The sequence below is a fragment of the Passer montanus genome, unplaced genomic scaffold (genome assembly GCF_014805655.1).
Source record: "Passer montanus isolate IOZ18808 unplaced genomic scaffold, ASM1480565v1 scaffold114, whole genome shotgun sequence".
Classification (NCBI taxonomy): domain Eukaryota; kingdom Metazoa; phylum Chordata; class Aves; order Passeriformes; family Passeridae; genus Passer; species Passer montanus.
Window position 1 is genome coordinate 465611 of NW_024358058.1, and position 14802 is coordinate 480412.

Consider the following 14802-nt stretch of genomic DNA (forward strand, 5'->3'; position numbering starts at 1 on the left):
GAAAAGTCACTTGGAAAACTTCACCATAAAAGAAAGAGCCAAGGGATGGGCAGGATGTGAGTGTGGAAGCATCAAGAATCTTGGTTTCTGGAGGGTGAAGGGGAACTCAGAGGAGCTGTGGCTGTCCCATCCCTGGCAGTGTTCAAGGCCAGGTTGGACAGGACTTGGAGCAACCTGGGATAATGGAAGGTATCCCTGCCTGTGACAGGGCTGGAAGAAGATGAGCTTTAAGGTCCCTTCCAATCCAAACAACTCCATGATTCTGTGAACTCACTGTGCCCAACATGGAGGAAATGGCTCTGCCTCCTGCAGCAGCCCCTCTCTGCAAACAGACTTCCATGCTCCTCCACTCTGCTGACAGCCCCTGCAGTCACAAACCACCGGGCCCAGCATTACCCCAGTTATAATTCCCCACCTTTTCTGCCTGAGCTGGGATGAGGCCCTGAGTGCCCAGCACAGCTCCAGCTTCCTATCCTGAACTAAACGGCTGCAGCACAAAGAAGAGATTTTGTTAGAGATGGACATGACACATCTGACCCTGGCCAGGTGGGCTGAACACCCTGTTTAGTTACTCCAGGAAAACACTCTGGCACAGTTTCTCTCACTGTTTATCTGCTCTCTTCTATTTCTAGCTTTCTGCAGACCTGGGTGAAAGGCGTCCCCTCCCTCAGCACAAAGGAGCTCATGGGCACTAAACCCCCAGATTCCTGCACAGCAGCTTCTGGCACAAGCCCCACGCTGCCTGCCAAGTGCAGACACCCCTCTGTGCTGTTCATTGTGGAAAGCACACAGCAACCACAGCAGCATCATCTGTGAGCAGAGCCACCCAGCCCCACACCACAGCCCCTGCTCTCCCAGCCAGAGGCCAAAGCAGTGCCAGGACCAAGAAGGGAAAAGGAACTTACTGGCAAAGATGGGAGCCTGCAAGAGCCCTGTGAGGAAAACCACAGCTCATGGCTCCTGCAATGCTGCACCCTGGGAGGCACAGGAAAGCCTCCAGTACCTCTGACACTCATACCTGCCCTCCCTGGCAGGTGACAAGGTGAACAGCTTTGAGCCAAACAGGCTCACATATCCTGGCAAATGTCCCCTGACTGTGATCTCAACAAACACCTCGGCCCTGGGAAATGAGCATTTCTCCCACATGATCAGGATTGTGCTCCCAGCATGATCAGGCTCTTAGAAAACTTCAAAGTGTTTCTTGAGAGCCACTGGATTTGCCGACAGCCTGGGGAAGCTCCTTTGGGGAGTCCTTGTTCTTACCACCACTTCCAAACTAATTTAAGTTTGTGGTGACTGGGAACCACTCTCAAATACCTTAATTTGAAAGAACATGCATCCTTCATCCTCCTTCATCCCATTCAATGGGGACAATCCAGACCAAGTGGAGTCAGAGCTGGCACTTGGACAACATTGGGAACACAGAAGGACATGTCACAGCAGTGATGGCAGCACGTCCCCCACAGTTAACAGCCACACAGTTCTGCTGTTAACTCCAGGTAGGAAAGCTCTAAAGTGGAAAAGCTCCAGTCACCAGAGCCCTGGCAGCAGCAGAGGCAGTGCTGGTGCCCGTGTGCTGCCAGGGGCTCTCAGCCATGGCTGGTGGCAGTTCCTGAGCACAGGATGGACTCAGCTCCTCACCAAGAACTCAGGGTCTCTGCACCAGCTCCTCCAGGGCACAGGGCAGGGAACAGATCCAGGTCCCAGGGAAAATGTTTTGCCAGACTCAGGAGTGAGAGCACACAAGAGAACAGTGACAGCAGCATGGACACTCCCCTGGCATTCCAATGAGTTCAGGGGGTTGGGCTGGAGGTTTTTCCCTACAATTAGAACTGCAACAGTCACAGACACTCAGAGAAGCTGCACAGCCCTTGGGCCAAGCTGAGCTCCCCTGGAGCTCGTCCCCCGCTCCTGGAGGACAGCTGGGTTTCTCTGGAATGGATGCCTTGAGGAAACAATTAGCAAAACCAAAATGCTAGAGAAGGCATCCTATCAAAACCACACCATTTCCCACCAGGCTACAGGAACCCCAGCCCAGAACAGGAATCAGCACAGCTGCTCAACAACAACAACAACAATTTAATTGTGTTAAGAGACAAACATATTAACAAAATCCACATTTCCATTAAAAAAATTCCTTGTGCCTGGGCACCTGAGCCAAGCCACTGTCTGTTCACAGCTCCGTGGTGCTGCAGAGAGAGGCTGGGACTGCAGCTGGGAGTAACTGCTGTGTAACCTGGCCAGAGCAGAGAGCTGCACTGCAGCCACATGGGAAGGGACATACAAAATAGTTATGAAAAAATATGCATTTTAAATAAAGAACTTACAACAACTTCAACTTTATACAAAATATCATGGCTGACGTCTCAATTTCAGTGTCTCAATTCTAGGAATTCTTTTTGAACTCTCAGCATCCTGTTTTCCGTCTCACACCAACCCTGCAGTCTCCCCAGAGAGCTCTGTCTCTGTCCAGCTCAGTCCAAAGTACCTGAAAATGAAAAATCACATTATAGTCTCAAGAATCAGAAGTGCAGTTCTGTGAACAAACAAATCTTGTTTACAAACTGGCAAAAGAAAATGCAGTAACTTTAAAGCTTAAGTGAATCACACACAAGTAAAACCAAATCTAGCAAAAAAACCAAGCTACTGCACGTGCCTCAGGGTCCAGCTGAGCCATTCCAGAGCTCACAGGGGCACTGCAAGCCACACTAGGAATTACTGAGGATGTGGAAACAGAGAGCTTTGCAAATGATTCAGTTCTTTCTCTCCTAGGTAGGTTATTACACACAACACTGAAATCAAGTAGAAACTCACCTTCCAAAAAAGCAAATTCATCAATAGCTTCAATGGCATTATCTGAAAAGCAAATTGTGAACAATTAAAATAGATAAACCATATTTGCATCTGTTTCAAACTGCAGCATTTGAAATTACATAGAGCACAGTGACCAATTTCAAAGACATCTATTTGTTTTGGAGATAGTGTGTGAAATTATTAGTAGAAATTAGTAGAAACTTCAGTAGAAGTTTTTCTCTCCCATCTTCAGGGAAATAATAAATCCATAATTACTCCAGTACCTCCTGACAGGTGAAAAAATCCCCCATTGGAGCAACCCTTTGCTAAGAACACGCTCCCATACCCAGGTCTTTTCTTTGCAGGGTTTTCCTTTTTCCTTGCTGGGCATACACATAAGCATCTTTGGCTATGGTTTCAACAAACAGCTCCTGCAAGGCAAAACAGGACAGGTTCACATAGGAGATGAGAGAGAGAATGCCCTGACGAAAAGAAAGGTCCTACAAGACTTCAGGATTAGATCAGAATCTTCATTCTAACATTACCCCTTCCTAGTAAACAGGTCTGAAAGTACCAAAGGAAATGGCTGGACAGTGCTGCACAGGACAAGCAGTGAGGGAGAAAGCTGGGAATGTGGGTTCCTCGAAACCCACATTCTCTGGGAGACCCACTCCACACCAGGGGCTCCCAGGGCACCTTCTGAAGGGGGAAAGGTGTCCTGTGCTCAAGAGAAGAATCATGAAAACCTTCAGGTGGAGAAATACCTCTAAGATCATTGTGTCCAAGCATCAGCCCAGCACCAGCTCCACACTCATCTCCACCCCATGTCCCCAAGCACTACATTTTTTTGCACAGTTCAGGAGATGCTGACTGCCCAGGGGAGCCTGTGCCAGAGCCTGACAACTCTCTACATGAAGGAATTTTCCCAATATCCTAAACCTCCCCTGGTGCAGCCTGAGGCCACTTCTCGTCCTGTGCCTTCTTGCCTGGGGGAAGGGACCAATCCCCGCGGCTGTCCCCTCCTGGCAGGAGATTTGCAGAGCCACAAGAGCCCCCTGAGCCTCCTTTTCTCAGCCTGAGCCCCTTTCCAGCTCCCTCAGCCGCTCCTGGAGCTCCAGACCCTTCCCCAGCTCGGGCCGGCGGCAACCGCCCCGCGGGTCCGTGAGAGAAGGAAAAACCTCCTGGGCAAGACCGAGCAGCGTCCCCGCAGCGTTCCGGGCCCAGGGCCCGCGGGGCCGCCCCTCACCGTGGCCCGCGCCAGCACGAACACGGCCTCCTGGCTGGCCAGGGTGACGTCCGGGTCCGCCTTCACCAGCGCCTTCACCCGCGCCAGCGGCAGCCGCGCCAGGCGGGCCGCGCCCGGGCCCTGCGGCCCGGGCCGGGCGCGGCGGGGCCTCGCTGCATCCCGGCCGGGCTGACGGCCCCAGCCCGGCCCCTCCTCCCGCCTGCAGGCCTCAGCTTCCCCTTCGGCCCATCGCCGAACACGGCCCCTCATCCTCGCCTTCACCGCGTCCCCTAACACGGCCCCCTCAGCCCCGTCCCGCTGCTCCCCACAGATGCCCTCAGTGCCCCAGCGCGGCTCTCGGGCCGCCCTCTCCGCAGACAGGGACGTGGGGCTGGTGCGGGGTGGCCGTCCCTGCTGTCTGCCCGTGCTGTGCCCCAGAGTCCGCTGCCCGTGGGGCCTCCCCGCAGCCGCTCTGCAGCCCATCTCCAGCCGGTGAGGAGCCCTCCAATGCCCCCAGCGCACCCACCACCCTCCGCAGGACCCCCGGGACCACCTCCCTTGGCCGTCAGGTGCCTGCCCCAGCCTTGCCCATGTCCTCAAACCCTGTCTTACCCTTAAACCATCTGCAGGCAGGAGCCACCTCGGGCACTGCTGGTGGGACACTGTCCCAAAGGGCTGCAGGGACGCAGATCGTGGAGCAGGGACACCAGCACCAACCAGCTGGCCAGAGCACCCCTGCCAGGGCTTGGCTCGACTGCCAAACCATTCCTGCCTCAGAGGCAGTAAACAGTGACACAGGACAGTTAGACACTGATGGCCCAACACAACGCCCTGCCATGCACAGCTTCCCCTTGCTTCCCAGAGGAGTTAGGCTCTTCAGTGAAGCTCATGTCCCACATGAAGAGACTAATTCCAAGAAGCCACAGGGCCTCACCCAGCTTTTCTGTGCTCCCACAGAGCTCAGCTGTGCACCCTCTGCACCTCCCTGCCCTGCAAATCCTGGGCAGCTTTGAGACGTGACCTGCAGAGGAATCCTGAGCCACCACCGCACAAGGACATTGCCCACCCTCCTGCTCCTATGTCCTCACATCCTGCAGTCAGTTCCCAAACTGGGGCTCTCCTCTTAGGGCCAGCAGGGCTTAGTGGGCTGCAAGTGTCAAACAGCTGCCGAGCCAAACCAGCAGTGTACCAAGAGCTGCTCCTCCTCCTCTTTCTCCTCCTCCTTGTGTGGTCTCACCGGGTCTCATCAGGCAAAAGCAACTTCCTGGCACTGCACACAGCTCCTCGCCCGCTGTTAGGAAAGAGCTGCTGGTTTCAAGGGAGGACACCTCAGAGAGGCTTGTCCAGAATGCTTCGGGTGTCTTCAGCAAGGACGTGAGCACACAGGAAAGCATCCACTGATGGAAGATGGTGAGTAAGAACCAGACCTGGGCTATAGTGGACATGGGGATGGGACACTGCGAGCCATATGTCCTGGTTGGAAGGGTTTTGGGGATGTCCTTGTGAGGGGCTGCATGTGGCCAACACCCTCACTACTCCTGTAGTGAGTACTACTCCAAAGTCCTCCTGTACATCTGAGCTGGATGGAGCTTCAAAGACCTCTGACCAGTTTCTGGGCTCGGAGGAAGATTTTCTGAGTGAACTTGCGCTGAATACAAACGTCTGTGAAAGGAGGAGGCCACACTCCCACTGAGTCCAGGAGAGCCTCCACCCGCACAAAATGGATTGGAAAAGCTGGAACTGATCACAGTGATGGCAATGCTGTACATCCAAGGGCTCTGAGCAAGTCCCAGCTCATGGAACAGGCCCAAAACTGATCATTACAAACCACCAAATAATTCAGGTGTCAAAAATCCCAACGGCATGTTTGGGAATCTGGAAAACATTGCTTTTTTCACTAATCTGAGTGAAAGCCCCAGTGATGGTATACAGGAAATGGCACATTCATGCTGCTTCAGCACTGCTATACCAACTGCTGCATTTGGAGGTTTACCAGGAAAACTGGGGTGTTTGCCTGGGGAATTTGCACTTTTGTAAGTCTGTGTCTTTGATCAGTTGTGTCTAAAAATATTGCATCAGCTTCTCTCCATATCAGCCTTTCCCTTGTGAAAATAAAAATTATGCAATCAAAAACCCAAACTGAGATCCCTGAAGGATAAAAACTCCAAAATCAAGGCACACAGCTCCAGCGAAGCAGCCAGCTGTGGTGCAAAGGGAGACTGTGGTCTGGGGACAGGGGTGTAAGAGAAAGATGGGGAGGGTAAGGTGATCCCTCCCCTCTCACAAGGTCCATCTCAGAAGATTAGGAAAAATGTAGCCCCATCCCGTAGCTTTGTGCCATAGCTCCAACATGGCAGTCTTCTTCCAAGAGCCGTTCACAGCCTCCTCCAGGCAGCGTTTCTCTGGAGGCTCTAAAGAAGGGTCAATTTCGGTCACTAAGGAAGTTGAAGGCAGCTGTGTGCTGGAGCAGATGTGTCCTGCTTCGTGTGTGCACAGTGTGAACCACACAGGAAAGACACATGTCAGAAAAGTAGGGCAGTCTGCTGCCTCTTGGCCTTGTTTTTTCTGCACAGGGGCATTGGTGGAATGAGTCTCAGCAGTGCCATCCCCACTTCTCCTCCAGGGAGGGACCCAATGGCCCTGTGCAGTCTCCCCCACCAACTCATCATGGAAAACAGGACAAGGGCAAGGCAGGTTGCTCCCATCTGAGCTCTGGGAAATCTCTGGATCTCAGATTCTGCCTTCAGGAGCTTTGCTACTACCACCTAGTCCCTCTGATCTGATGGTCCTTGGTAGTGGACAGAGGGTGGATCAGACCAAAAGACTCCATGAAAGGTCTCCTGGATGCCCTCATGGTGGGGTAAGCTGGTCCCAGTTTGGTGCAGCCCCATGTTGTTTACTCAGATATATTCAGGACCTTTTTGAGCAAAATCCTAGTTTTGTGGAGAAGACTTAGTGTCAGACTATGTTGAAGGAATACCACATTCCCCAGGGTGAATTTTGACTCATTTTCCTCCATGGTGTTTTAACTGGAACTGTTTTTCTTAATGGTTGCAGATGCCTCTGGAGGGGAGAGACGCCGTGGTGAGGCACCTTCGGGCAAAGTTCCAACAGACCAGGAAAGAGCCTCCCAAAGTGGGTGGCTGGCCAGAGAGTCACCCTGCAGCCTCTCATGGACCAGAGCCAGGACAGACCTCTGCCACGGCCTCCAAGGGTGAGCCTCCTCAGGAGGGCCCCTGGAGCAGGAGGGACTGCAGCAGGGCCTCTCCACCTCACAGTACAGGCCAGAGTTTGGGACAGCACTCACCTCATTCCGCCTGCGAGACCCCGGCGCTGGTGGTGTGTCGGAAGAAGGGGACAGCTCCAGGTGCCAACTTCCACCCAGTGCGTGCAAAGCCAGCAGGAGATGTGTTGAACAAGAAGGTGGAAGCCAGCTCTGATCCTCCCCACAGGAAGCCAGCCCAGCAGACACGGCCAGCTGCCAAAGACAAGGGGGCTCCAGTGGTTCTTGCCAAAGGCGCAGCTGCCGCAGCGCCCCTGCTTGCTGTGGGAAGCCCCCAAAGGATGGAGCACCCAGCTCTGCCCCGGAGGAAGCCTTTGCCACATGTCAGGGCACTGGGAGTGAAGCCAGGCAAGCCCCGGCGCCCTCCTGATGTGGATTTGGCAAAGTTCAGAGCAGCTGCACATCCTGGGACATCCATCTCTCCTGCCACAGAACCACCAAGGAGTGCTCAGCTGGGTATGGCCAGGCACAGGAAAGTCCCTCAGGAAAGGCCTCTGCTCATTCAGGAAGGAAAATCTCCCCAGTTAGAGCCTGCAGCTCTTGGGAGATGGAAATACTGGGAAGGCTTATGGAGAGGTGGGGCTTGTATTACCAAAGGGGCTGTTATAGGCAACAGCATGAGGATGAGAATGAGAGAGAAGGAGGGCAGGTGATGAAACAAAGTGCCCTGTCCCTGGCTGGGCACAAGTTTCCATCTCTGGAGTGTTTGTAGGAAGTAAGGTTGGAGTAAGTAACATGAGAGATATTGCCAAATTGGAGTGAGCCCAAGATAGCCGGGGACTGGAGCACGTGGAGAAAGAAGGGCTGAGACCCAGGCTTGTTCAGCTGGGAGGAGAGGGAAGAGGGGGAGACTTTACTGCTCACAGCTACCTAATAGGGAGAAAATGGGGCCAGACTCTTCACAGAGGTGCCAGGGGCAGGCCTGGGGGCGATGGGCATGAGCAGTCAGGGAGGTGCCAGTCAGACACTGCCCCGCCACGCTCCACAGAGGCCTTCCAGAGCCACGCTGCTGTGGTGGTTTCCCACAGTTGCTGTTCTGCTAATCCACGCTACAGATGATGAAAGCTGTTTCAAATACCATTTCTTGCTCAGTTTCTCTAACCATGAGAGTAGACTTCCCTTCCTTTCCTTAAGAGAACTGAAAAATCAAACTGGTCTATGTTATAATTACGAGGTGTCATCAGGGCTGGCCACGCTATTGTGCTGGGAGATTCTCACATGACTGGCTACAAGTATTTCTTTGTCTCATGGGTCCTGAGGCAAGCTGCAACATCTAGAATCACACCTTGCCTTGATTTGATAATTTTTGTTAATTTTAAGGGCAATCTTATGACTTTTAGGGCCAAGTATCTGATTGTGTATTACTTGGTACCATAAACCAGCAGAGATTTGATGATGTACTGAGGGCTTTGTGCCCATTCTTGGTTGGTCTGCTTGACCAGGCTGGAGACAGGGCTTGTGATACAAATAAGGGCGTGTCAGCAGGGATGTGGTCATGCTGACAATCCTAAAAGGGGCAGCACTATGTTGTGACTGATGATGCTCCTGAGCACGTAGACATATCTAGGATTTGCCCTGATTCTGGTACATATCTGAAATTTAGGGGTTTTCCATATTCATGATACCTATTTTGGCCTCTTCCCCTGTCCTTCCATAATTTGTCCAGGAAGAAAGTAGCATAAGAAATATACAAATGGGAAAATACATATTCAGGGTCCTCAGTGAGGAATCTGATGAGCTGTGCACCAGTGTGCTGGAAGAAAATCCCTGGATGGGCTATGGAGTAAAAAACTTCTTGCTCTATCAAGATGTGTAGTCAGTTTTATCTCCCCACTTCCCCCTGCACTAAATCCAGCCCAGAGTGGCTCTGACCTCAGGGTGGCTGATAGTGCTGAGGAGAAAATATGAAATAATCCCTCCCTGCTCCCTCCTGTTCTGCTGTTTGTCACAGGTCACCTGCAACCAGGCTGTGCTGCATCAGTGCCTGCACGGTTCCCACTGCAGGATGCTCCAAGTGGCACGGGGTAAGGACTGAGGCAGCACTGCTATTCCAGGCTGTGCCAAGCCACTGGGAAGGGCACAAGATGTGACAGCAAGAGGATGTTTGGGTTTTCCCGCCTGCTGCTGGAGGCAGGGTGTGGAAGCAGCTCTCACAGTGTGAAGTGCAGCCATCCCTTGGGACTGTGTTACCTCACTGTGGCCATTGCACCCTGCTGCCTGTCAACATCCACCTTGTGAGGAGCTGCTGGCACAGGGCACGGTGCTGCTGTCCAGCTCTGGCCCAGAGCCAGGGCCAGTCCATGGCCAGCCCAGCCTCCTCCTGGCAGCCCCGATTCTGCCCTCAGCCCCCAACGCCTCCTAACCGTGCTCTGCCTCACGACAGGGATGAAGATGAGATATACGATGATGTTGAGCCTGTTGAGCTGGCCAGGAGAAGACCAGGCCTTCTGCTGCCTTCTGTGTGCCAGCTGCCAGTGTATCCCTGCCCCAGAGGAGGTGAGTACAGGAGGGGCTTGGGTCAGTTTGGGGTGAGACCTGCAGCTCTGAGAGCTGCGAGGCCCCAGTGAGCCGTGGGCAGTGGCACAGCCTGTGCTAAGCCTGCTGCTCCCCCACACAGGAGGGCAGTGGGTTCCTCTTGTAAATGGGCACAGGGCACACCCTGATCCCCCCACACCTGGGGGCAAACTCAGGATTTGGTCTCAGCAGGAGAGAGCTCTTGCTGCTCTTTGTGTCCTGGTTTGGCAAGTGTTTACTCCTCACAGCAGCCTCATGGCAGCGCCTCTGCTGGGGTTTGGTTTTACAGGTGGAAATGCTGGCCAAGCCTCCAACAGGGTTACCTTGCTGGCAGTTACACAGAGGTAATGGGTCTTTTTTTACTCTTTCTAAGGGTCCCAAGATGGCCAGGGCTCCTTGCTGCTCTGACAAAGCTGCTGCTTTAATGGTCTCTGCTGGGTTTGCAATAGGAAGGTCTGTGGTGAAGAGCACAAGCTGCGGGCTGTACACCTTGCCCTGAGAGCTTCCACAGCCCCAGGGCTGGCACAGGGAAATGCAATGGGGAGCAGCCAGCAGGGAGAAGGGGATGGGAGGGAGCAGAGCATGGGGCAGGGTCATCTGAACCTTCCCATGGCTTTCAATGGCTGCAGAGAATCCCAGGTCTCCCAGAAGATGAAGACCATGACACTCAAGACATGCAAGAAAGAAGAGAAGATGGACAGGGAGTTTCAGAAGAAATTCAAGGTGAGCAGCACCTTGATTCAAGGTGATCACCTGAGTGATCACCTTTCCCTTTGAGCTTCTTCTCCCCTTCTGGGAAGGGTGCAGTGCAATGGCAGAAAGGAGCTGTGCTCCACAGGGACCAGTGATACCCAGATCACAGCCTGCCTTGTTCCCCCAGGTCACACCTGCCCCATTCCCCCAGATCAGACCAGTCCCACAGACCATTTGGCCACAGAGGAATCTGTTTTTTTCAAGGAGGGAGAGTGGTCAGACCGGCCTGACTCAACTCCCCCCGGGCACTGCTGTTTGTGTTTCAGTTCGAAGGCAGCATCAATGTCCTGACTCAGATGATGGTCGACCCTGCAGCAACAGAGAAGAGGGGTGGAGCGAAGAACCTGCCACTGAGACCGGGAGAAATCCTTGATGTCATTCAGTTTACAAATCAGGAGCAAATCCTCTGCCGGAACAGCCAGAGGAGGTGTAAGTCTGGAGGGGGATGGGGCTCGCCCACAGCAGGGAGCACAGCACAGTTTTGGGAAGAAGCTTCTTCGTGCAAACATCCCCTGACAGACCTCCTGACAGATCTCCTCCACCTGTCAGAGCGATCTGACAGGTACCGTGCTACCCTGAGAAGGTTCCCACTTTTCTCTGCACAAATGTCCTGCTCTTCCTTCCACTCAGCAGCAGCATTTCTGGGAGCTGGGCTTGTCCTTTCCCTTTGCTAAAAAGCTTTTGCAGTCCTCAAAGCCTCCAGGTGGAATGGGCTGCAGATCCCTCAGCTGGTAAAAAGCTTCTGCACTCTTCCCTGCCAGCTGCCATTCAGCCTGACAGGCTCCTTCCTGGCACTGCCCAGAGCAGGTTCTTCCTAAGGGTCCAGCTGGGCTGCCCAGAGCTGGATTCCTCCTTGTCCCAGCTCTTTCTGGGAACATGAGGTGCTGCTAAACCCTGGGCAGGGGCCGGTGCTGGGGTGATTCCCTCTCATGCCCTGGTTCCCAGCACAGCCTGACATGTTTTTCTTCACTCTGTTGCAGATGGCTACGTGCCCCGGGCTGTGATGCTGCCTCTGTGAGTACCCTTTCCCAGCCCCTTCATCTCCACTCCATGAGCTGCAACAACTGCTCCATGAGTGGCCAGTACCAAACTAGTCCTGGCTGACAACTCAAAATTACCCAGCTCAGGCTGTGACCATAAGCCTAACACCAGCAGGTTCCCCTGGAGTGGAATCTGCCATTTCTGGTGTCAGGAGAGATTCTGTCACTGGGACACTGGAAGCACTCCCCAGGCTGTGGTCCCTCGTGTGGGACCTGCCAGACACTGCTCAGAGGCTGCTGCTGGGACAGGGTGAGGGTACAGCCCTCTGCAGAGCTGGGTCTGGAGCTCCTGGTAGCCTGGGATGAGGCCACATCCTGAGAGGGGCCAGAGTCATCTTAACCCCACTCCAGATGGTCCCAGCCATGCAGGGGGAGCACAGCACTGGGAGGGGGAAACGGGGCTGCAGGTGGACAGCAGAGTCCACAGACAGCTCAGGAGGAGCTGAGACAAACATGGCAGCAGGAGCTGGCCATTGCCTTGGGGTTGGGAGGTGGTGGAACTTGGGACACGACACTGCCCACAGCACCCCATCTTTGTCCTTGCAGGGACACTGACATCTATGATGACGTTGAGATTTATGGTAGGTGCACAGAACTGCTGCCGTACTCCTTCACCAGCACACCAAGCACCAGGATTCCCCTCCTCCTGACCCTTTGCTGTTTTGCAGCCTTCCCTCTCTCTCTTCCCTTTGTGTAATTCCTCTTCCTCTCCCTGAGGTATCCTTTACTTACTCACAGTTCCCTAAAAGTCTTCGTGTTCCTCTGTTTCCAATTATTTGGACTTCTCTGCACCCTGTTCTCAGGTTGCTCCCTCCACTTGCTGCCAGCCCCAGGGCCCCTTCAATGTCCTTTGAGGTGTCCCTGATTCCCCAGACAACTCAGACTTCCCTTTCCCAAGCAGTTGCTCTCTCCTGACATGCAGCCTCCATCCCTGGCTGGAGGTGGCTCTGAAGATGGAGCTGAATAGAGACACTGTGTTTCAGCTCTGCTCACAAGCACACACTTTACCTAATTCTGGCAGGCTGAGTCAACCATGCTGAGGTCCCAAAGGCACAAGCAGCACCACAGAAACCTTTCCAAGGGCTGAAACATGAGCAGCACCCGACACCAGGCTCCTTTTGTGAAGGAGCTTCCTCTGAGACAGGCTGCAAAACCACCTTGTTCCTGCCAGAACAGAACAGCAGCAAGGCTGCTCAGCGTGTGGTGCCGCACAGATCCTGTCCCTCGGGGCCCCAGATCCTCAAGTCACACTGTAACTGCAGCTCTGTTTTGTCTGTGTAAAATACAGCAATGATTCAAGAGGGTTTTATGGCCCTTTTTTTTTTTTTGGGGGGGGGTGGTGGGGGTGTGGGGAGAGAGTGATAAAATCAGGCCCATAAAGGTTTTAATATTTTCCCATTCCCAGAGCATCTTCAGCCTTTTGTTCTGCACCACACTCTGGCCCCAGTGGCACTCCTGGCCTGAACCAGAGGCAAAGTGGACAGAGAAATACTCTAAAATATCTAAATTAATTATGGACCAGGTGCTCCAGCAGCATCTCCTGGCCTTGGGGCAGCTTCCCTGGAGAGCTGGCAGGAGGTTGGATCCATTGGGGCAGATATTTGTGTGGGAGCTTTCAGCATCACCTGTTGGTGCCTCGGGCTGTGTCTGCAGATGCCATGGGAAGTTCTCTCATTCACTGAGAAAGTTTCCCTTTGCAGACCCTGCCTTCATGAAGCCCTCAGAGATGGGGACAGGATTGGGGTGCACTCACAGCCAGTGGGGAGCACAAATCTAGTGCAGGATCCAGATCTGGTGGCAGGATCCACTTTTTGGTGGATGCTTTTGGGTCAGGAACAGTGAGAAGTTCTGGGGCGAGTCCCTGCTCTCAGTCTGCACACTGGCCCCCATCCCAGGGGCTGGAGGGTTAAACTGGGAGGGTTCAGGACCTCACGGCGGGATGCCAAGCCCAGATTAACCAGTTGAAGACGTCACTTTCCATTATGGGAAAGGCTCCCAAATACCCCTGAAGCTTTTGGTTCTGGGGATTAACCACCAGCACACTCAGCTGCTGGCACAGAGCAGGGGTCCACTGGCACCGCGGGGCCCGTGGCCATGAGTGGGGCTGGGAGCTGCTCCCAGGGGCACCATCTGGGCGGCTGAGGACGACCATGTGGGAGTGGGTCAGAAGAGCTGTGCTGCACTCGCTGGCCACGGCGCTCCTGCGCCTCTGGAAGTGGGTTCGGGCTTTCTGGTACAAAAATGGCCTCTTGACTCTCTCGATGCTGTCGGTGGTCACTGGATGCCTCCTGGGGTTCCTGCTGCGGGCGCTGGAGCTGACAGACCTGGTGAGCCTGGCTGGGATGGTGATGGGAATGGGGGGATGGAATGGGGCAGGGGGCAAACCCTGGTGCCAGTAAGGGTCCCAGACAGGCACAGCCCCAAAAGCAAGGGCACCTGCCCAAGAAAACCACCTCAAGGCAGGTTTCTGCCCATGGCTTTTTTCTCTTTTTTCTTTTTTCCAAGAAGGTGCCAACAAATGCCCAAGCTATAGGACAAATCCTGCCTCCCTCCAATGAGAGTGGGGAGCTCTGGGTTGGACCCCATGGGGCTGCAGGAGTTTGAGGTGGGATGAGGATGGGAAAGGGGGGAATGTTTACTCAGGGGCTAGATGCTCAGTAAACAGGTTTCCCCCAACACCACCAGCAGCACTGGGATCTGAGGGATGGGGTCCAGGGATGGGGTTTGAGGGATGGGGTCCAAGGAATGGGGTCCTCCCATTACTCTCCCCAGCTGTGTTAAATCAAAGCACATTTCCATGCTTTGGAGAGGACCCAGCAAATAAATAGAGGGCTGGAGGGCCTTGAGGAGTCACCTTCCTTTGAGGAGCCTTGGAGACAAATGCATTGGAGAAAACACACGAGAAAGGCACAATTGGCTCAGCCCTTCCAGGAGCAGCGCGCTGCGAAAGCACCGAGCTGAGATCTCTGACTGGGGCAGCTGGGCCAGGGCTCAGCCCTGATCCCCGGCCAGGCTGCTGAGCCCAGGAGGGGGAATGCCGCCCCGGGAGAGCTCGGCTGATGCTGGAACATCCCTGTGTTGCCCACTGGGATTTAGCAAAGTCTTGTCATTTCAATTAGGCCCTTCAGCATCAGCGCAGCAGGGATGATCTCGTTACTTAATTGAAGCTGGGTGTAATCTCCCTGCTTCCCAGT

At 54.0% G+C, this 14802-nt stretch overlaps 2 protein-coding genes across 2 annotated transcripts; one reads left to right on the top strand and one right to left on the bottom strand.

Annotated features, from left to right (window-relative positions):
- Positions 1-2059: 2059 nt before the first annotated feature.
- Positions 2060-4501, bottom strand: LOC120496366 (DNA polymerase epsilon subunit 4-like). Its single transcript, XM_039696739.1, has 4 exons — positions 4040-4501; positions 3140-3224; positions 2815-2856; positions 2060-2488 (listed from the first exon to the last, which is right to left on the bottom strand). The coding sequence occupies exons 1-4, from the start codon at positions 4499-4501 to the stop codon at positions 2475-2477; spliced, it is 603 nt and encodes a 200-aa protein (XP_039552673.1). The 3' UTR covers positions 2060-2474.
- PRAM1 (PML-RARA regulated adaptor molecule 1) lies at positions 4285-12873 on the top strand. Its single transcript, XM_039696821.1, has 10 exons — positions 4285-5428; positions 7076-7757; positions 9253-9325; positions 9685-9797; positions 10105-10159; positions 10445-10538; positions 10835-10997; positions 11549-11582; positions 12155-12189; positions 12630-12873. Exons 1-10 carry the CDS (start codon positions 5426-5428, stop codon positions 12632-12634), a joined length of 1257 nt encoding a protein of 418 aa, XP_039552755.1. The 5' UTR covers positions 4285-5425; the 3' UTR covers positions 12635-12873.
- Positions 12874-14802: the final 1929 nt, after the last annotated feature.

Excerpts from the sequence above, each read along its gene's own strand:
- LOC120496366 (XM_039696739.1), bottom strand. The coding sequence starts at position 4,501 with ATGGGCTGCAGAGCGGCTGCGGGGAGGCCCCACGGGCAGCGGACTCTG. Across the intron at positions 3,225-4,039 it reads TCGTGCTGGCGCGGGCCACG|GAGCTGTTTGTTGAAACCAT; the intron begins GTGAGGGGCGGC and ends TTTGCCTTGCAG. Across the intron at positions 2,857-3,139 it reads CCTGCAAAGAAAAGACCTGG|ATAATGCCATTGAAGCTATT; the intron begins GTATGGGAGCGT and ends TTTGCTTTTCAG.
- PRAM1 (XM_039696821.1), top strand. Across the intron at positions 9,798-10,104 it reads GTATCCCTGCCCCAGAGGAG|GTGGAAATGCTGGCCAAGCC; the intron begins GTGAGTACAGGA and ends TTGGTTTTACAG. Across the intron at positions 11,583-12,154 it reads CGGGCTGTGATGCTGCCTCT|GGACACTGACATCTATGATG; the intron begins GTGAGTACCCTT and ends TTGTCCTTGCAG.